This window comes from Vulpes lagopus, chromosome 1 (assembly GCF_018345385.1).
Source record: "Vulpes lagopus strain Blue_001 chromosome 1, ASM1834538v1, whole genome shotgun sequence".
NCBI lineage: Eukaryota > Metazoa > Chordata > Mammalia > Carnivora > Canidae > Vulpes > Vulpes lagopus.
Window position 1 is genome coordinate 86,383,542 of NC_054824.1, and position 23,760 is coordinate 86,407,301.

Sequence of the window (23,760 nt, forward strand, 5' to 3'; positions counted from 1 at the left end):
CACTGCAGCACTGTTGATAATAATAAAATATTGCAAGTGAACTAATGGTCAAGGAAACCATGGTAAATTCATTCTATGAAATAATATATATATAGCACATGAATAAACAGAAATAGCTCCATCTATATGTGCTAACCTGTGACTCCAAGAGATGTTCTTTTTAAGAAAGGAGAACCGAAAAACATGTATAAAATAGCATTACTTTAAAAACAAAGCAAAACTATATGTATGTGTATATATATATATATATATATACATTTAAATATGTGTGTACACACACACACACACACACACACACACACACACAGACACACAAAGGAAAAAAGTCCAAAAGGATACATACCAAACTGCTAACAGTGTTTGCCTCTAGAGAAGCAATATGATTGGGGACCATAGGCATGGAAAGAAGGTGTTAGTTTAAGAATTGTTTGATGACTTTGTTGGGGAATGCAATGTATTCCTGTATTGACTACAAAATTAAGAATAAGTATTTTTAGCTCTTCTTCCCTTCCTGAACAGTTCAGCCCTAAAGCTGTTGGTGGAACAGAGAAAAGTAGGTATCTACACTAGAGGTGAAGATAGGGAGAAAGAAGCTGCAGTAGCCCAAAACAATGTCAAAACAGAAAAGTTGAGGAGGTTGTCCACATAGAAGGGTCACCCTATGTGGAGTGTCAGAGCCCAAATAGGTAAGATGGGCCTCCATGTATGAGGATGATCTGGAGCATGGCGTTAGAATAAGAACAGGGTGATGGGCATAAGTCAGAGCCCACGGAATGTGATAGTGTAAAGAGGTAGCCTGGTATGGGTGTCAGAGCCCAAGCATGGTGAAGAATGTGATCATGAATGGGAGTAGCCTACAAAAGCATGACAGATGAGGTGAAGTGTGATGGAGTCCATGAGGGTGGTTTTGTGCTGGAGGGTCGGAAACTGAAGGGGTAAGAGGGGCAACCACATACAATGACAGATTAGCATAGAATATTGTGCACAAGCAGGGAATGGAAGCTATCCCTTTAGGAGGTGACTTGGTAGAGGGTAAAGTGAATACAAGGAAGGGACTTAGTACAGAGTGTCAGCCTAAGCAGAGTGAGGGGAGCTTTCACTTGGTGAGAGCTTCTGTGTTGTGATGGGATGGGCAGCAGCCTGACTTGAAGTGTCAGAAACCAAATCACATAAAAGGGCATCCATGTTGGGGGGCATCTGGGTGGCACAGCCAGTTGAGCATCCAACTCTAGGTTTTAGCTCAGGTCATGATGTCAAGTACATGAGATCAAACCCCAAGTCAGGCTCTGTGCTCAGCACAGAGTCTACTTAAGACTCGCTCTCTCTCAAATAAATAAATATTTTCAAAAAGAGGGGGGACACCCATGTGGGGAAGGAGTGGCAAAGGAGAGGAAGACTGGTTACATAGAGGCCAAATGATCAAATAAGTAAATATACTGAGGATAATGGGAGCCTGGTTTCTCACAGTCAGGGAAGGGACTTACAAATAGGAAAAAGCAAAAACAAAAATGAAGTGGTGTTTGATAGGAATAGAGATATCACAGTAAATTCATGGCTTATGAAAGATAAGTAGACATTGATGTACAAGTGGGTATTTATGTGTGTATATTATATAATTACATACATATCACATATACCCTTATTCTGACCATTTAGCAGGCTCAGAAATAGTAATACTCCAATAGCAATGAACATACTGGCTTCTAATATCAGTCTCCCCTTAAAAGGAATCAGGACTCTTTGGAGAAATGACTGATTCCAGGGCTTAGATAGGGAAAGCCTGTAACCTCTTATGCCAAAAAAAGCAAGGAAATGCTCAAGTAATGCTGAGAATAATCAGGACATTGACAGCCTCCTGTTGCCCAAATTTGGGACTATTTAAGCATCAAAATAAATAGTGATAGTATTAAGGGCATACCGATATAAGTAAATGAATGCATACATTTAAAGTCTGATGAGGAATCATATATTTCCATAGTTTCAAAGTAGCTGGCCACAAAATATTATTACAAAGGAAAACAGACTAACTTTATAGTAAAGTCTGGCAGACACCACCTGAATCAGGTGATCCAAGTGAATATCACCAAGGGTAGAGATTGAGATCACGGGCCATCTTTTTTTTTTGAAATCACGGGCCATCTGATAGGATGCAATGGAAAGAAAAGAGCATCATTTTCATGTCATCTCTGCCAAAAGTGCATAACCTAAGTTTAATTACAAGGAAATATCAGATTAAGATTAACACAATTTAGGGATATCCTACAAGATAACCTGTAATCTTTAAAAGTGTCAAGGGCACAAAAATCAAAGACTGAGGGACTATTCCAGAATAAGGAAATTAAAGAGCTTGACAAGTAAATGTAATTATGTATTTCTAAACTGTGCCTATTTGCGATAAAGGATATTATTGGAAGAACAGGAGAAGGTGTGAAGACTGAACAGTGGCAATGATCAATGTTAACTTCTTGATTTTGATGGTTAGGTTGTGCTTATGCAGGAGAATGTCTTTGTTGGAAATACACGCTAGAATATTTGGGGTGATGAGGCTTCAAAGTGACAATTTACTCTCAAATAGTTCAGAAGGGAAACTTTTTGTACCATACTGGGAAGTATTCTGTCAGATTATTTAAAAATAAAAATAAAACTCAAAGTACATTTGAAAGAAACTACAAGATTTAGAAGTATCATTATAATGAATCAATGTCATGATAGTGTTTCTCTCCCCTGCTTCTCTTTTTTTGTTCATTGCCTGCCTCCCTTCCTTCTGTGCTTTCTTCCTTCCTTCCCTTTACTTCTCATTCCCTTCCATACTTTCCTTCTTTTCCTTATTTCTTCTTCTTTCTCAGCATTCTACTTCTAATGTCACACACACAGAGCCCTCATCAATCTTCCAGGTGGGTTCAAAAAGATTCTTCATATATCCCCACAAAAAAAAAAAAAAAAAAAACGGCAGATATTGTAGGTAGATAATAAAAACGATGGCAGTTAGCTGCCATCCTAAAAAAAATTTATAGTGATTCTGTGTTTACCTGTATGCTACCCAAATCTCTTTGTTCACCAGAACCATTTGTTTTTATTAGTAATAGATTAGAACTCACTGAATAAAACAAGCAACTATGAGGGCATACTGATATAAGTAAATGAATGCATAAATAGCAGGCACTATTGACTAAATATGGAATTTTTAGGGTATTCAGAATTATGATGTTTTACTAATGCTCATCCTACCTACCTCTTATAATGAAGTAAAATATATGGGAGAAAGTTCTCTGTGAACTATAAAGCACAAAAAATGTTAGCAGTCATTTAATTAGCAATAATTATTTAACTATACAGAAATCTAGTATTAAATACAATATATCTCTATCACAAATTCCTAACTCCAAGAAGAACCGCCTACATTACCAACACTGATGAATCAGTATGATGCAGATTTTCTCCACATTATGTAATGGCAAAGATAGAAAAGTTTTTCATAAGTCAATCGGAGAAGGACAAACATTGTATGGTCTCATTCATTTGGGGAATATAAAGGATAGTGAAAGGGAATAAAGGGGAAAGGAGAAAAGATGAGTGGGAAATATCAGAAAGGGAGACAGAACTTGAGAGACTCCTAATTCTGGGAAACGAACTAGGGGTGGTGGAAGGGGAGGTAGGCGGGGGTGGAAGGCGACTGGGTGATGGGCACTGAGGGGGGCACTTGATGGGATGAGCACTGGTTGCTATTCTATATGTTGGCAAATTGAACAGCAATAAAAAATAAATTTATTTTTTTAAAAAAACATTAAAAAAAAAAGAAAAGTTTTTCACCTTTTCACCCTCCGTGACAATCTGGATAGCATTTGGGATGAGTCGAGCAGTTTTCTCCTTGGTCATGAAGGTTATGTTCTTTAATGCAATACAAATCTAAACACACATAAAAATGAAAAATTATTAAATGGATTTTTCAGAAATATGTACAGCACAAAATATCAAGCATTACATCAATCTAATCCAGAACATTCTGTTGAAAAGCCTGAAGGAGTTAGTAATAATATAAGCACATGCTTGCATTCTCTGAGAAAAACACGGTAAGCAGTCAGACATTCTCTCTCATTGGTAATTTCCTCCACAGCTCTTATCTCTAAGTTTAGGACAGAGTGTGAAAAGACATGTGGGTGTTCGTGTTCCATATTAACACATACACACACAAACAAAATTCAGACAGTCTGTCACATAAGACATGATTTTGGCAGTCAAATGGATGTATGTTCAAGCTTTTTTTCAACCTGAAATCTCTTTCTCCAACTACATTAAATATGTTCAAATGGAGCTTGACGTATTAAGAAAATAAGATTATAAATTCTAATATAAATTGTATATATATATATATATATTACAGGTATACACAAGTACAATACACAAATATATAAATTTACTTTGCAATCTAAAATACATTGTTTTTAGGAGGACTGTATACATTGCTACCTATGCAATTATTTGTATCAACAAATCAAATCAAAATAAATCTTACTGTAGTTTCCCATCTGAAGATGTTGCTATAGAAACACAGCCAGTTTTCTGAAAGATATAGACGTCCCTGCAGCAAAATGTCCCTCTGAAGAGCACAAGCATAATCTAGATACACAAGAAGGAACAGCTTATTCACAAAAATCTGGCAATTTTATAATCTTATCTTACTTTAACACATGGAAAGTCATCACTCTTTGTTTATTGTTTGTCGATTCACTCACTCACTCATTCAGATACTTTGGTACCATATACCAGATATTTTGTTGGAAACCAGTGTTACCAAAAATGGACCTTGCCCTTGCAGAACACAGTCTAGAAGGGAAGGTATACAATAAACAAATACAAAAATAAGTATAATGATCAAAGTGGAGAGACAGGTGTAAGAGAATATAATAGGAGTAAACAGGTAGGAGGGGATCGGGCAGGGAGAGAGTATATCAGGAAAAGTTCTCCAGAAAAAGTAGTCTTTAAACTGAGAACTAAAGGTCAATAAATGGTCAGCTGCACCATGAGGAAAGAGTATGTGCAAAGACCCTGTGGTAGAAAGAAAAAGCACATTTGAGCAACTTTACAAAGATCTCAGGCTACAGAAGCAGAAGAAACTAGGTCACGGAAGGTTCACAGGCTATAGTAGACCATAGACTTTACAAAGAAGCCATTGACAGTTGTTCTGTTTGTTTTGTTGACATTGACGAATATTAAGTGGAACAGGCATGATCAGATATATATTATTAAGGACTAATTTTTTCACTCTGTGAGAATGGATTCAGATAACTATGAATTGGAAGTCCAGGGGAAAACAGACAGTGGCTCAGACCAAGAGATGACAGTATTAAGAGAAAGAAGTAATTAAATTCAGAGATATTTAAGAGGTAGTACTGATGGGAAATTAGTGATTAATTAATTACACATTGGAAAAGGGTGAGGAAGGGGACAAGAATTATTCCAGAAATTGTATACATTTTAAATTAGTTTCAAAGTTGATCCTCTCTACCTCAGTGTTAAAATCCAGCAAAATCAGGAGTGCTCTGATAAGTGTCACTATGCACCAGTAAATTAATACCATGGTTTAGATTTAGCTTTTTGGCTAATGGAAATAGTATGGCTAAACTATCAATAATTCAAGATATAAAGGGCTGCGTGAGGAGATTTAGTTTAATTGACAAATTTCAAAACTATATGAAGTGACTAGCAATTTTAGGAAAAAGATATTGAGGTTATGAGCCTCAAAAAATTTAAATTTAATTATGTTAAATTTCTAGCAGATATTAAAAATTGAGCCAAGAAATTCAGTGTTTCAAAATGTTTCCTTCAGCAAAACAAAACTGAGATGCCCCCAAACAAAAATCTTAGTAAATAGTTAAGTATATTAAGTTACTCATTACTAGTACACATCTCTAAAACAAGGATTGGGCTAAAGGTTAAAGGTCACCTTGAGGTGTCCTGAAATTTTTATCTAAGCCACTGAAACATTTTATTAATTTAATGCTTCTCTCATTTCAGATCAGAAAAACCTGGTGGACTTATCTAAAAACAGATTGCTAGGCCCCTCCCCAGAGTTTCTAACTAAACACGTATAGAGCGTTGTAGTTTCTTGTCTAACATGATCCCAGGTAACACCAACACTGCTAGTCTACGGACCACACTGTGAGAACCACTGCACTATTTTATATTAACTATGCTCAAAGCTATAGCAACCAACTGATTATTTTAACTGAAGACTATTGACATAGCTTGACAGACTTTTTTCAGTAGTTTGAAAAAGGGTTTCCCTGGGGCGCTGCCTGGCTCAGTCAGTTAAGCATCTGACTCTTGATTTTGGCTCAGGTCATAGTTTGGTGTAGTGGGATCAAACCCCACATCCGGCTCCACACTCAGGAGTCTGCTGAAGAGTCTCTCTCCCTCTCCCTCTGCTCCTCCCTCCCAACCTCTAGGATGGATAAATAAATCTTTGGGGGGGAGGTCCTAAGACAGATATATTTTGTTGTAATAAACTTATACCTGAATAAAAACTTTTTTAAAAAACATGGCTTCCTAGCAATATGGCCTATTCAGGAAATGGAAAATAATTTTTTTTAAGCCAAGAGATTTTACTTTTTTTACTCCCAATTTCCCTACTGATAAGCAAACATATAAGTATCATTTCAGAAGGCAAATATTCCACCTGATGTGAGTCAAATAACAATGTGATTCATCTAGAATAGAATAGAAAATGTTTATCAAAAATTGTTTTATGGATTTTATCACTTTATAAATTAGTGACTAGAAAGTTAGAATAAAATTAAGTAAATTAACCAAGCAACATAGGTCATTGTAATGTCAACTTACAAGCTTTTACATAATCAATTGTGGAACAATTGAATGGCTCCAATTCTTAAGGTTGTATTTTATTAACTATAACACAGCAAATTTATAGTAGAAATATGTACTAAGTGTTATGAAAATACAGATGGAGTGAATCAGTACCATATACTACTAGAGTAAGATTGCACAAACAAACAAGATTGTCCTATTTAGAGTTTTATCAAAGAATGTAGGCATATCTATCCATAAGGGAGATAACAGTCAATTAAAGGAATGTGTTTTTGAACAATCATATCAGGAAACACACATCCCAAAGTATCTTTTCTAACAGCAATCATCTTTGGGAGCCCTAAATGCCAACATTGCTTTAAAAAAGACTCTCTGGAACATTTTTAGGATTTTTCTAAAATTTAATATTTAAATTATAAAAGAAATCATTATCCTTATTCTTATTTTTCTATTTTTTTAGAGACAGAGCGAGCAGGGAGCAGCAGAAGGAAAAGGATAGAAAGCATCCCAAGCAGGCTACATACCTAGTGTGGAGCCCAAGATAGGGCTCCAACCCACAACCCAGGGACCATGACCGAAGCCAAAATCAAGAGTCAGACACCCCACTGACTGAGCCACCTAGGTGCCCCAACCATTCTCCTTTTTTATACTTTACATTTTTTGTGTTATTTTGTTTGCTTTTTACCTGAGACAACTGTAGAGGTAAATACAAATTGAAAAAGAAAAAAAATTATTTTCCTTGGTGCAAAATGGGAAAAAGACTCCCCCCTCACTTCTCATTGACCATTTTCTTTAGAAAATTTGTAAGTTCTTTCTTGCTCCTTTAAGATACATGTGAATCTTTTTAAAAGCAAAATAAGCCTCCGTGCCAGCTTTACAACCCAGGAATGTTTTCTCAAGGACCAAGTAGCCCTATCTCTGAAATGTAAACATCAAGAGAGATAGCAACCTTATCTCCCAGTTTCTGTAAGAGGGTAGGAGCTTAACTTTCGTGGGCATCTTGCTCCAAGTTACAAAACTAACTCTTGTCATAAGATATGGATTTACTTTTCCTTTGCATAAAGCCAGTTAGCTAACACAGATAGTAGCCCCAATTATCAGGTGAATTTATGGTGAACTGTGTATGACCAATAGTACTATCAAGTCCTCTTACTTGAGGACTAGTTATCATTTATCTTTAGGACACGTGTAAAGGGTTGTGTCTGCTTGGTTATATAAAAGGGTGAGATTTCTTTCTATCTTCACAAACTCTCTTTTTTTTTTCTTTATTTACTCATGAGAAACATAGAGAGAGAGAGAGAGAGAGAGAGAGAGAACATTAGAGACACAGGCAGAGGGAGAAGCAGGCTCCATGCAGGGAGCCCGATGTGGGACTCGATTCAGGGACTCCAGGATCACACCCTGAGCTGAAGGCAGATACTCAACAGCTAAGCCACCCAGGCGTCCCTCTTCACTATCTCTATTACAGATTACCTGTGATGCACATCCCATTCCAGTTGAATGCGTATTCAATAATAAAACTGTTTTCTTTCTTTTCTACCTTTGTGGAGAAGTTTTCTGGATATTTTCTTTTTAATTATATTACCCCAACATAACATTTTCTTTGGCCAAGTTTAAGCAAGAAAAAAAGAAGGCACAAGTGAATATTAGGAGTAAAAAATGTGAACTCCAGGTAAAGCAGATGTTCAGAAATATTCTACAGATAGTTGTCCTAATCAGGGATTCACACTTGGGATAGGTCAGCTAACAATTCAATTAGTACTACACTCCTTCAGGGGCTAGCTACTATAAACCCTTCTGCTACCTTTATTACTGTTCAACAACAAATGCTTAGCTAATTAGCATAGACACATTAAAAAAGGGTTTTCATTAGCAAAACCAGTGGCCTTTTTATTATCAGCATATTGGATGCTACACATGAGGTCACATTGGTGAAATCAGTTGTATAAATACACGTGGATTGGTTAAAATTTTTTAGAGATCCTCTTCATCATCATCATTATATGTACAGAGAATAAGAACCTAGTAAGCTTTCACCATTAGGTATGGCACTTTAGTGTTACCCTAGATCAAAGCTTCTCAAACTTTAATGTGCACATAAATTACCTGGGAATACTAGTGGAGGAAAATTTGTGTCTTCTCCCCCATGCATTTAATTATTTAAGCATTTATATCAATATAGAGTAATGGATATTTATTTTATTCTTCAGATTATAATCTAGTATTACAATCATTCATTTTATTGCTCAAATTATTCTGTCTTTGACCATTGGGATTTCTTTCAAGTTGGTTCCTTTTTTTTTTAAGCACTTCCTTTTTTTGGGGGGAGGGGAGAACACACACCAAGTTTTACTGAGGGAAGGGGAATATTTACAGGGGCAGGTAGAAGAGAGGGGAGTCACATAGGGTGGGAGTAGGGGAGATTGTGGGTCCAAGGCAGACAAGGAGTACAGAACAGCCCCTGCACCCACCCCAACCCAGGAAGGGTGGGAAAGGACAGCAATGGGGGTGGAGTCCCTGGGCGGCAGGGGGGGGGTGGGCGGGGGGGGGGGGGGTGCTCAGGGGCTTGTAAACATTGACCACTTTCAGAAGGGGATGGAGGTGGGAAGGGGCTCCCCCTACACTTCCTCACAGGGTTAAGGCCTCTCCAGGCTCAAGGGCCCCCTAAATTCAAAGTCTCTTTAGCTGAGGGGAAGGGAAAGGAAGATTTAATTTTTTTTTTGGAAGATTTAATTTTTATACAATAAAGTTACCTATGTAACCACCACCACAGTATCATATAGAACCATTCCATCACTGTAAAAATTCCTTGTGAAATCACTTTCTGGCACTATAGTAAAACTATAAGATACTCCACAGTTAATTATTTGTATTTTCACTGTCCCAGCCCCAGAATGGACCATTTCTTCAAGGAGCTCTCATTTCTTTTATTGGGGAATGGCATTTAGAGACCACTATCTGGGTCCTAGACATGCTCACTGCTTACTGGGGTATTGCTGTTTCTAGGCCCTAGCAACAGAGAGAAGTAGGGAATGGATGTATATATGCTAACCCACCTTGAGTACAATTATGTCATTCATTTATAATAGAGTTAGATTCTTTTTTTTTGCCAATGGCATTTCAACCCGGGATCTCTTAATATCCTGGTTGATTTAATTTTCATACAATAAAGTTACCTCTGTAAAGGTTTAATATGCAATTATGTAACCACCACCCCAGTATCATATAGAACCATTCCATCACTGTAAAAATTCCTTTGTGAAATCACTCTCCCCTCCCAGTACCCACAGATCTATTTTTCATCCTTATATATTTGCATTTTCCAGATGTCATATAAATGGGATCATAAAATATGTAACCCTTGAATTTTACTTTTTTCACATAGAAAAATGTATTGAAGATTCATCATGTTGCTGTGCATATTAATAGCTTGCTCCTTTTTATTGCTAAATAGTATATCATTATATAGATGTACCACAGTTTGTTTATTCGTTCACCAGGTGAATGACATCTTGGTTATTCCCAATTGTTAATAAAAATGCTATGAACATTCATGTACAGAACTTTTGTGAATATAAGTTTAAAGTTCACTTGAAAAAATAACTAGGATTTGTAGGTCATATGATTAAGCGTATGTTTAACTTTATAAGAAACTGCCAACTTGTCATCCAAAGCAGCTGCCCCAGTTTGCATTTCCACCACTAATGTATGAGAGTCCTGTAGCTTTGCATCCTCATCATCATTTGGTGTTGTCAGTTTTGTTATTGTTTTTAATTTTAGCAATTCTCATCGGCATGAAGCTTACCTGACTTTTAATGTGCATTTCCCTGTAATAATTGATGCTGAGCATTTTTTATATGCTTATTTGCCATCCATATATATCTTTGTAAAGTGTCTACCCATTTTTTAAGGTGGGTTGTTTGTGTTCTCACTGTTGGCTTTTAAGAATAGTTTTATTCTATTTTTTTCTTTTTTCTTTTTTGCTCAGTAAGAATTTTCATCACCCTTCTGAACCAGCTTACTGACAGCAGGCAACTGTCGCTGAGAAGAGAGTAAGACGCAAATTACAACATCATTGCAAAAGAATAATTTTATTCTCAAGTGTTTTTTTTTAATCAAATGGGATAATCAACTATTTTCTCTCTGTAGCTTGGTACAATTATATGTGGTTTTAGTTTTCTACTTTGTAAAAGTCTATATTTTCATACAATGAACAGGTTTATTGTTATCAGTGAGAAAAAACTGCAAAATGTAAATTTTTAAAGCAAATTTACATACTGAAAAACACCTAGAAAGCTATCCAAACAATATTAAGCAACAAAGTATTAGGATTATTAATAACTTTCAATTGTTTGCTTTATATTTTTCTGTATAGCTTTAATGTTATATAATGAGCATATATCACTATCATCCGATTAAATTCTTTCAAGATGGCAGTGACAAGTACAATAAATTTTATAAAGGTTTCCATGATAAGTATTTGACTTCAACAGACAAACTAGCAAACATTTGCAACACACATGACAAAGATCTAATTTTTATTTTATTTTATTTTTTATTTTTTTTAAGATCTAATTTTTAAATGCCCAGCAAGCTACTACAAATTAAAGACAAACAACCACCAGAAAAAATGGGCAGTTTATGAAGAGAAATATTCACAGGAAAAGAAATACAAAAGGTTTATAAACATATGAATAGATGTTCAACCTCCTTTATAATTAAAGAAATGCATATTTAAACAATATTAAGTACCATTTCTATCAAACAAATTTTACTCAAAGTTTCGAGGTGTGGCAAAACAGGTATTTACATACACTGTTAATGAAAATGCAAATTGGTGTAGCCTTTTTTGGAGGGTAACTTGGCAACAATAAATTTTTTAAATATTCATTACCTTTTTGCCACAATTCCACTTCATAAAATTTATCCCACAATATGCGTGCACATATGTGTCAAAACAAATGTAAAAGCTTCAATGTAATATTAGCAGAAATAGTAAAAGACAAGAAGCAATCAAAATGTCCATCAAAAAGGATTTGTTAAATAAATTACGGTACAAAGTTCATTTAATTGAATACCAGGTAGGCATTAAAAGAATGAAGTGGATCCTTAAGTGATGCCAATAAAAGGAGCTAAAAACAGGTTCAAAGAGTAAGCATAATATGTTCCCATTTAAACTCTCTTAGGGAGTTGCCCAGGTGGCTCAGTCTGCCTTCGGCTCAGGTCATGATCCCAGGGGTCCTGGAATTGAGCCACCACATTGGGGTCCCTGCTCAGTGTGGAGTTGGCTTCTCCCTCTTTCCCCTTCCCCTGGCTTCTACTCTCTCTCAAATACATAAAATCTTTAAAAAAATTATGTTAAGAATATTCATATATGCCTTTTGAAATACCTACAAGAAAATTTCTGGAAATATACACAGGAAATTACTCAAAGTGGTTATATAGTCCAGGAAGAATGTTGCAGTGATCTTGATCAGAGGGACCACTCACTTCTCATTAAATGCCCTTATATAGCATTTGAATATTTTGTCATGAGAATGCATTCCTTTAGATGTTCCTAGAAGTTGTTTTAATTCATTATAATGATATTTAGGTACTAAGCTGAACTATCTAGAAATTCAGTTACACTGTATTGAATATTGCCCAACAATACCAGAAATCAGAAATTTCTATGAATACATAGTTTAAGTGAAATATACACTAAAATTAAAACCTAGTTCTATATTTTGATTATACAGAATCTGCATTAAGCTTATTTCAAAAATTAAGTACTTTTATAAGAAAAATTGGCTAGATTTTTTCTCTAAAAGTCCATTTTAAACAAAATCTATCTGAAAAATTAAACAAGGGGCACCTGGCTGGCTCAGTTGGAAGAATATGTGACTCTTGACCTCAAGGTCATATTTTCAAGCCACACAATGGGTATGGAGATTACTGAAAAATAAATAAATAAACTTTTAAAGAAATGAAAGATTATACAAAAATAATAGAGCCCTAGAAAATTGCTCTATTATCTGTTGAGGAGTACATTTTTCCAGGGAAAGGTAATATATATTGAACATCAAATTTAAACTTCTCCTACAAAACCATATGAAATAACCACCAGAAGAAATTGTGACCATAAATTTTAGTTCTATTTTTTTTAGCTGGTACTTAATATTTTTATGTCAGAAATCACTCCTCCCTAAATTACAACTTAGTTTTACATTGTCTAATTATGAATAATAACATGCTGCTTATCTTAAAAAATATCTTCTGTCTAGCATAAAGGCTTAAATTTTCTAAAAATGTTGTCACTCATCAGTTCTATTTTGATAACGAAGTAGTTAAATGGTTTTTTACAACTTTTTTACCTGCTATCAGCTTCTCTGTATCAGGTAAATGTGTGAACTGTCTCTTGTATTCCTCATTCCTGTCTTTATAGGTGGAACTTGAAATCTGCAATAATAAATAAGATTAAATTTCCATTTTATTATAATCTTCATTAGATTAACTGAAATGTAGTATCTTAGGAAATAAATTTAAAATGGGCTGTAAAACAACATGCTTTTATGCAATATTTCATATGTTTTTATATGAAAAACCACATATAAACATTTCAAAAAAACACCACATGAGGCAAAGGAAGCTCCCTGCATGTTGGAGTAAGGAGTTTGGCAAATTTTCTCTGCAAAAGCAAAGATACAACTGGAAAAAAAAACTGTCAAAAACATCCATCTCAAATTACTGGAAACTGACCAAAGCCATACAATAAACTAAGAAGTATTTGTTCATGAAAATCTACTGAACTTAGGGGATGCTGAAAGAGATGGATGAGTTGATTCAGAGTGGAGAGCAGAAAAGCTATGCCCAGAAGTAAGAGGGAAAAATTATGAAACTATCCATGAGAGTGTGAGGTTGCTAATATCAATTGGGCCAAGAAACAAGCATCCTAGCAGATCAGCAGGGGACCTAACAAAGAGATCTTGGAGGAGAGACAGCCATAAATGGGTTTGATAAACTTCCCCTGTATTCCCAGCTAACGAGAAGCTGCATGCGGGTGTAGTAGAGACTAGACAGTTTCCAAACTATCCACCATTCCTGGCTAGAGACATAATAAGTCTCAAGAAAACAAAAATTGAGACAAACTTGAAAACATCCTGATCATTGAATGCATTCCCCAACCTATACACAGATCTCTCAGCAGAAGGGAAAAATATTACTGGCTGTATGCATTTGAGCACAATTTCTGACCAATCACTGGCTGACATATGGGGTAGCCACTGGGCAGTCAGTTTTAAAAATAAAACCACCCCAACAATAAGGTGAGCAGAAACAGAAGAAATAGATTTCACAGATTTACTCTAGGCAAGTTACTAAACAAAAACCACTGATGACAAGCTTTAGGGGTAGAGAGGATGTGATCAGAATCCACAATTGCTACATCATCTAAATTGTATAATTTTTAATAAAAATTAAGAAACATGCAAAGAAATAGAAAATTGTGACTTATACTGAAGAGAAAAGCAGGCAACAGAGTCTTTCAGGGTCCTCAGATACTAGATTTAGCAGACAAAAACATCAAAGCAGTTACTATAAATATGTTCAGACAACTAAAGAGAACCATGCTTAAAGAACTGAAGGAAGGGGCATCTGAATGGCGCAGTTAAGCATCCGACTCTTGGTTTCAGTTCAGGTTGTAATCTCAGACTCCTGGGATCAAGCCCCAAGTTGGGCTCCACACTCAGCATAGAGTCTGCTTGGGATTCTTTCTCTCCCTCTGCCCTTCCCACTCACTGTCTCTCTCACTCGCTCTCAAATAAATAAATAAAATCTTTAAAAAAAATAAAGGAAAATATGACAATGATTCAACAAGTAGAGAATCTCAACAAATATATTTTTTAAATTCTTTTAAGAAAAAATAAATAAAATAAAATTCTTTTAAGAAAAACAGAACATTCTGGAGTTGAAAACTACATTCACTGAAACAAAAAATTCACCAGAGGAACAAAAAAATTCGATATGGCAGGGAAAGAATCAGTGAACTTAAAGATAGATTAGCACAAATTATCCAATTTGAATAGAAATGAAAAAGACTGTAGAAAATGAACAGACTCAGAGACCTGTGAGATAACATTAAGTGATTCAAAATAAGTGTACTGAGAGTAAAAGGGAAAACGGAGGAAGAAAAACATTTGGTTTTTTTTGTTTTAAAGATTTTATCTATTTATTCATGAGAGACACAGAGAGGCAGAGACATAGGCAGAGGGGGAAGCAGGCTCCCTGCGGGGAGCCTGATGCAATACTCCATCCCAGGACCCTGAGATCACAACCTAAGCCAAAGGCAGATGCCCCACCACTGATCCACCCAGGCATCCCCAGAAAAACATGTGAAGAACCAACAGTTAAAACTTTCAAAACCTGAGGAAAAACATTAATTGATAAATTGAAGAAGCTCAATTAACTAAGTAGGATAAAGAAAAGAGATTCTGGGATACCTGGCTGACTCAGTTAAGTGCCCAACTCCTGATATCAATCAGTTCAGGTCATGATCTCAGGGTCACAAGATAGAGCCAGGCTTTGGGCTCTGCGCTTAGCAGGGAGTCTGCTTGAGATTCTCCCCCTCTTCCTGTGCCCCTACAAAACTCATGTGAGTGCTCTCTCTCTCTAAAGCAAATAAATAAATCTTAAAACATATATATAAAGTAGATTAAAATTGAAAAAAAACATTTTAATTAAAAAATTTTAAAAATTTAAAAACCTATATCATAGTTAAACTTTTGAAAGACAAGGGAAAACATGGAAACAGCAGGAGAAAAATGACTCACACATACAGGTAAAAACCAGTATGATTGGGGCAGCTCGGGTGGCTCAGCAGTTTAACACTGCCTTTAGCCCAGGGCATGATCCTGGAGACCCGGGATCAAGTCCCACGTCGGGCTCCCTGCATGGAGCCTGCTTCTCCCTCTGCCTGTGTCTCTGCCACTCTCTGTGTGTGTGTGTGTGTGTGTGTGTCTCTCTCTCTCTGTCTCTCATTAATAAATAAAATTTAAAAAATCTTTAAAAAACAGTACAATTAATGGCGGACTTCTCCCCATAAACAATGGAAACAGCAAACCTACTTTAAAGAATTGCAAAAAGAATCCGTCAGGCTGCAAAGAAATGTGACAGCATGGTTATTCAAAATCACAAGAAGAAATGAAGAGCACCAGAATGGAAATATCAAAAAGAATTAAAATGGTATCCTAAAAAAAATCCTAAAAAATATCTGACACATGATGAATCCAAAATTAAGACGGAAGGGCTCCTTTCATGATAAAAACACTCAGCAAGAAGGCAAGAATATGGAGAAACTGGATACACTGTGTTCGGAACGTAAAATGGTAAAGCCACTCTGGAAAACATATTGGCAATTTTTTTTTATTTATTTATGATAGTCACAGAGAGAGAGAGAGGCAGAGATACAGGCAGAGGGAGAAGCAGGCTCCATGCACCGGGAGCCCGACGTGGGATTCGATCCCGGGTCTCCAGGATCACGCCCTGGGCCAAAGGCAGGCGCCAAACCACTGCGCCACCCAGGGATCCCCTGGCAATTTCTTAAAACTAAATATGCAACTATTCATGATGCAGCAATTGCATTCCTGGATACATACCCCTAGAGAGAAAAACATATTCACACAAAACCTGTGTACAGAGCCGTTTTATTCATCATAGCCCCCAACTGGAGATAGCCCAGATAGTCTTCATTGGGTATATGGTTAAAACTGTGGTACATCCATACCATGGACTACTACTCAGCATTAAAATGGAATGAACTCGGGCACTGGCTGGCTCAGCTGGAAGAGGGCGAGACTCTTGATCTCTGGGTCATGAGTTTGAGCCTCATACTGGGTATGGAGACTACTTTAAAACATACATATAAGGCACCTGGGTGGCTCAGTGACTGAGCATCTTGCCTTTGGCTCAGGTCATGATACCAGGGTCAGAGTCCCACGCATCAGGCTCCCCACAGGGAGCCTGCTTTTCCCTCTGCCATAACTCTGACTCTTTCTATGTCTCTCATGAATAGACAAACAAAATCTTTAAAAATAAATAAAAAATAAAACACATATATATATGTACATATATATGTATATCTACACATACGTACATACATTCATATATATATATACACACACGCACATATTCATACAAACGTAAACTTTAAAAAGGAATGAACTCTTGGTGCACAAAACAAAATAGATGGATCTCCAGGGAATTATGAGTAAAAATGGAAAAGGTCACTACTGTATGATACTATTTACATAATATTCTTGAAATGACATAATTAAATTAATGAAAGGGAATAAAGGGAAAAGGAGAGAAAATGAGTGAAAATATCAGTGAGGGTGGCTAAACATGAGAGACTCCTAACTCTGGGAAACGAACAAGGGGTAGTGGAAAGGGAGGTGGGCAAGGGTTTGGGGTGACTGAGTGATGGGCACTGATGGGGGCACTTGGCGGGATGAGCACTGGGTGTTATGCTATATGTTGGCAAACTGAACTCCAATAAAAATAAATAAATAAGAGGAAATTGGTTAAAAAAATGAAATGACATAATTATAAAAATGGACAATAGATTAGTGGTTGACAAGGGTTGAGTAGGGAGAGGGGACACTATAAAAAAAAAGCTATGTCTATAAAGAGGATTCTTGCTATAATGAAAATGTTCTGTGTCAATGTGATATCAATGTGTATCAATGCGATATTGTATATAATTTTGCAACACATTATCATTGGGGGAAAATTGTTTAAAGGATACAGGTTATCTGTATCGTTTCTTACAACTGCATGCGAATATAAAATTATCTCAAACTAAAAGTAAAAAAAAAATAAAAGAAGGAGAAAGTTTGTAGGGTTAGAATTAAATGTGTTAATTCTTTGTAAGAGGTGGCAATGTCTAAAGAGCTTTTAAAGCGGATTCAGAGGTCATTCTCCATATTCTTTTTAAAAATATTTTTATTTAAATTCAATTAACATAGATGTATTATTAATTTCAGAGGTAGAGGTCATTGATTCATCGGTCTTATATAACACCCAGTGCTCATTACATCATGCCCTCTTTAATGTTCACCACCCCAGTTACCCCATCCCTCCACTCCCTTCCCCTCCAGGAACCTTCAGTTTGTTTCCTATGATTAAGAGTGTCTATGGTTTGTCTCCCTCTCTGATTTCGTTTTGTTTTATTTTTCCCTCCCTTCCCCTATGATCCTGTTTTGTTTTTTAAATTCCACATATGAGTGAGATCATATGATAATTGTCTTTGTGTGATTGACTTATTCACGTAGTATAATACCCTCTAGTTCTATCCACGTCATTGCAAATGGCAAGATTTCATTTCTTGATGGCTGAGTAGTAGTTCATTGTGTATATATACCAAATCTTCTTTATCCATTCATCTGTCGATGGACATCTGGTTCTTCCCATAGTTTGGCTATTGTGGACATTGCTACGATAAACATTGGGGTGCAAGTGCTCCTTTGGGTCAGTACATTTGTATCTTTGGGGTAAATCCCTACAAGTACAATCACTGGGTCATAAGGTAGTTCTATTTTTAACTTTTTGAGGAACCTCCATACTGTTTGCATTCCAGACAGAATGGCTGCACAGGTTTGCATTCCCAGCAACAGTGTAAGAGGGTTAGCCCTTTCTCCACATCCTTGCCAACATTTGTTGTTTCCTGAGTTGTTAATTTTAGCCAGTGCAAGGTCATAACTCATTGTGATTTTGATTTGTATTTCCCTGATACCTTGTGACACTGAGCATGTTTTCATGCATCCGTTGGCCATTTGTATCTTCATATTCTTCTTTGTTCTCCCTCCAACCGACTATCTTTAGGCAATTTTACTACTCTACATTAATAACATCATCACCAGAGAAATAACAAAAGTAAAATTATTTAATTATTGAGCAAAATGTGACTAGTGTAATAGAAACTCACTCTTAGATATGGCTCATAGGATCAATGCCATGGCTTTTAACTTCATGTCTCATATATAATAAAAGGTTTTTTGGAAAGGTAGATAAAGAATGCTGAGCTAGAATTTTTGTATTACTTGAGATATGGTTTCTATGTGCTCTTTAAAATTTCTCATTGTTGGGGAACCTAGGTTAACATATTTAATAAATGACAGAGAATATGGAAAATAATTGAAATAGTAATGTGTTATTGGGATATTAATTAAGGCTCCATCCTAAGTATATTCTTTCAATTATCTAGGACAATGAGAAATTTTAAAGATTTTATTTATTTGAAAGAGAGAGAGAGCGCGCATGCGTGCATGAGCTGGAGGGGAGGGACAGAGGGACAGAGAGAAGCAGACCCCCTGCTGAGCAGGGAATCCCAGGACCTGGAGATCATGACCTGAGCCAAAGGCAGATGCTTAACTGACTGAGCCGCCCAGGTGCCCCAAACTGTGCTTTTTAATATCACTAGCAACCTCTACTTTCCAAATCCAGTAGTCAATTTTTAGGCCTCACCTTACTTTACCTAATCACAATAGATTATTCTATCCTTAAAAGACTTCCATCATTTGTCTTTGAGGATGCCACACTTCCTAAGATTTTATCTCATTAATCAAATCCATTTCTTTTGCTAGTTCTTCTCCACCACCTAAACATTAAAGAGAGGTTCTAAACATTGGAGAGTCCACTTCTTTTATTTATCCATATTTTTTCCCTAGGTGATCTCATCTAATCTTTATAAATCTGTTTTTAAATAGCATCCATACTCAAAGTCTCCCAAATTTACTTCCCGCTTCAATCTCTTTCCTGAGATTCAAGTCATAAATCCAACAGCCTACTACTCTTTTCTTGTATATCAAATATGCATCTCCACTTGATTTCCTCAAGCCCCAAAGCTACTTCTCCCCGCTGTTTTTCTCTTCTCCTAAGTGATGCTTCCACGCACCTATCTGCACTGATCAGAAACTGAGGAATTATTATCCTTGGCCTTTTTCTTCTTCCTCATTCATCACATCTGACCCCATCAGTAAGCTGTCAAACAAGCCAGTCTTATTCCTGCCTCTTGCCTTTCCCTAGTATACCACTTCCCTTTTCTCTTCCTCACATTATTGATCTGGGTTCTTTTTGTCCCGCTCTTTCAAATGGCACTTCCTCAGAGCAGCTTTTACAGACCATCCTAACTGAAAATGTTACTCGCTTCCATGTGATTCTCTAAACCTTACAGTCCTCTTTGCCTTCTGTCACTACCTGACATATCACACATCTGCAAAAAGAAAGAGGGGCAGGCAAACCATAAGAGACTTAACTATAGAGAACAAACAGGGTTGTTGGAGGGGAGGTGGGCAGGGGATGGCTAAGTGGATGATGGATATTAAATTAAGGAGGGCACTTGTGATGAGCACTGGATAATGTATGTACGTGATGAATCACTAAATTACCCCGAAAACAATACTATATGTTAACTAGAATTTAAATAAAAACTTTAAACAAAAACATATATTACACATTTGTTTATGTGTATCTATTCATCTTCCAATCAGCTCTACTGGCAGAGACACTTAGAACAGCCTGGTGCATATAAGACAATCAAATGAATTATTAAGACTATTGTTGGGGTGCCTGGCTGGCTCAGTCAGAAGGGCATGTAACTACTGATCTCAGAGTCATGAGTTCAAGGCCCTTGCTGGGTGTAGAAATGACTAAAAAAAATAAATAAATAAACTTTTTAAAGAAAAAAATATTCCTGTCTTAATTCATGTATATCTGCCTTCGCCACTTGTTTGATACTACTGTCTCTGTTCAATATTCTTTTCATTTATCGGGGATCCCTGGGTGGCGCAGCGGTTTGGCGCCTGCCTTTGGCCCAGGGCGCGATCCTGGAGACCCGGGATCGAATCCCACGTCGGGCTCCCGGTGCATGGAGCCTGCTTCTCCCTCTGCCTGTGTCTCTGCCTCTCTCTCTCTCTGACTATCATAAATAAATAAATAAAAAATTCTTTTCATTTATCCTGTGAGAGACTCACTGCACTTTTTGATTCTGGTCTTTCATCAAGAGTAGAAAATTTTCAGGCATATTCCTTTTGAATATTGCCTTTATGTTGATCTTCTGAAACTTCTATTAGATTCATATTGGACTTCTCTAATTTTCTCCTTATCTCTTAAGCCATTCTCTTTCAAATTTTTCTGTATCTCTCAGTGGTACAATGTAATAATTTCCTCATGTATCAGTTCACTGATTTTCTCTTTAGCTATTTCCTCTTTGGCTATGTCCTTTGAATGTTTAAATTATTATTTCAATGACTGTATTTTCCATTTCTAGAAGTTGTATTTGATTGTTTTCCAAATCTGCATGGTGTTTTTAAGAATGTCTTACCCAGGGGTGCCTAGATGGCTGTCATTTAAGTGTCTGACTCTTAGTTTCAGCTCAGATCATTATCTTGGGGTCATGAGATCAAGTCCTGTGTTGGGCTCTGTGCAGCACAGAACTCTTCTTGAGATTCTCTCCCTGTACCCCTTGCCACTCACCCTGCACATGCTCGCACATTCTCTCTCTCCATTAAAAAAAAAAGGTCCAAAAAAAAGGTCTTATCTATTTATCACATGCTTAATTCCTTTTACTAAATCTTTAATAATATCAAATGATGATTTTATAGCTTTTATCTGGTAATTTTATCCTAACTTTTGAGGGTCTAATATGCTATTTATTGAATCTCCTTCTGCTCACTCATAAAGTATTAAATTCAGGTCCCAAAACTTCATGACTACATGTCTAAATTGACTACAGCTGTGTACTCTCAGGAAGATTTCCCTCCCCCACTACTCCAAGCACAAGTTTATAGACAGGTAAGCTTCCTTGTCTTCAAACGGGCAAATGTAAGTGAATTTCTTTCCTAGTCTACCTTTCACAGACTATATAACTCTTCAGGAGTTATGGCTTTATAAGGAGTTCCCAGTTCTAATTCATACAAGTCCAAGGCATCATCTCCAATCCCAGGGTGGCCATTAAAGCATTTGTTACTGAGACTAATAAACTCCTCAGGGCTGTCTCAGCATTAGCTCATGTGCTTACAACTCAGGTAATCAGTTCCCTCTCCGTTTTTAGCCCTTAGGTATATCTCTTGCTATTTTGTGAGCCCAGACATTCATTTTAAAAACATGTTTGTAACGTTTCATCTAGCAGTTTTAAGTACTTTGCAGCAGAAGAGCTTTTAAGTTAAATGGTCCTCTTTCCATATTGCCAGAAATGTTAGTTCCTATTTCCTTATTATTAAATCTAAAAGTATTAATACATCCAGGTTTTCAAAGACTATCTTTCTACAATTGAATTTTAATTGGATAAAATATGATTTTCAAATCCAACAGAAACTGGAAAGTAAGTCTATTCTTATCAGTTACCAAAGTGAAAGTCTAAAATATCTTTCTTAGCTTGAATAAATTCAAGATACACTGGGGAAGACAACATATGATTACAGAAAATGCCTCTCCAAAGTTGCCAAAGTATGTTACAAATATACTAATTAATCCTCTTGGGTTTTTATTTTTTAACAGTACAACATTAATTAATCCTCATGATGTACCTACCTCTAAATCAGGTTTGTGACAAGTTTTATCCCTTACTTATAAGTAGAAAAGTTTACTTGTGAATAACACGACTATCATCATGCTATAAGTCGATGATAAAGCATAGAGTCAATACTTATGATTTCTTGTATAATTAGAAAAACCTTGATTATGATCTAGAAAAACTCAACTATTTTCAAACAAAACATAAGTATACTAATTCAAAATCTAGGCCTGTTTTATTCTTAAAATGTTTTAGAACAAAATTACTTTTTATTTTTATTTTATTTATTTATTTATTTGAGAAAAAGAGAGCATGCAAGGGGTGTGGAGGGTGGTGCTGGGGACAGAGGGAGAAGAAGAGAGAATCTTAACCAGGCTCCACACCCAGTGCGGAGCCTGATGTGGTGCTTGATCTCACAACTCTTCAGATCATGACCTGAGCTGAAATCAAGAGTCAGGTGCTTAGACAACTGAGCTGCTCAGGTACCCCGGTGTATGTCATTTTCTAATTATAAGCAACAGAAAATTTCAAAGCCTTTTTTCTTCTCTCAATAGTTACTAGCCCTACATCACTAAGAGAAGTTACATTAAATCAGTGCATCTGCTGCAAACCTCTGTATGCTTTTCCTTTGGGGCATTAATCCACCTGGAATATACCATTATTTTAGTCAGGGGAAAAAAGAGTTTCTCTCTTATAAGTTTTGGGAATTTGGTTTTGTTGTTGTTTTTGCTATGTATTTTTACTAACAGTTAAATGGCAAAAGCATAAATATTTGCCATTAAGTTTATTTCAAGTTTTTTTTTCCTTTCACATAATTTTTGTTCCATTGGGACTTAAAAGTTATTAAGACTTTTTTATGATTTATTTATTTATTTATTAGAGACACACAGAGAGAGAGGCAGAGACACAGGCAGAGGGAGAAGCAGGCTCCATGCAGGGAGCCGGATGTGGGGACTCGATCCGGGGTCTCCAGGATCACACCCTGGGCCGAAGGCGGTGCTAAACCGCTGAGCCACCGGGGCTGCCCGGGACTTGAAAGTTATTAATAAAATTCATTTCCCACATATTAGAATCAAATATTTTCATTTTTTTAAGATTTTATTTATTTATTCATGAGAGACACACAGAGAGAGGGGGTGGGCGGGGCAGAGACACAGGCAGAGGGAGAAGCAGGCTCCATGCAGGGAGCCGGTCCTGGGACTTAATCCCCGGTCTCCAGGATCAGGCCCTGGGCGGAAGGCAGCGCCAAACCGCTGAGCCGCCCGGGCTGCCCTATTTTCATTTTTAAATAGAAAAGAAAACAAATATAACAAGATTCCTATTTCTATATTACAGGATTGAAATAGAAAAGCTGCAGCTGTTGATCTCACTATCAGGTGCTAAGGTGA

At 36.5% G+C, this 23,760-nt stretch overlaps 1 protein-coding gene and 1 non-coding gene across 2 annotated transcripts in view; both read right to left on the minus strand.

Annotated features, from left to right (window-relative positions):
* Positions 1-23,760, minus strand: part of GRAMD1C (GRAM domain containing 1C) — an 87,337-nt gene that overhangs the window by 54,520 nt on the left and 9,057 nt on the right. Inside the window, exons 3-5 of the mRNA XM_041771436.1 lie at positions 13,179-13,263; positions 4,514-4,617; positions 3,811-3,906 (exon numbers count right to left, since the gene is read on the minus strand). Of these exons, the coding sequence (XP_041627370.1) occupies positions 3,811-3,906; positions 4,514-4,617; positions 13,179-13,263 (285 nt within the window). The remainder of the gene's footprint in view (positions 1-3,810; positions 3,907-4,513; positions 4,618-13,178; positions 13,264-23,760) is intronic.
* LOC121475228 lies at positions 10,807-10,905 on the minus strand. The gene has a single exon (XR_005983677.1). It is a non-coding gene; the product is annotated as a small nucleolar RNA SNORD16 (small nucleolar RNA).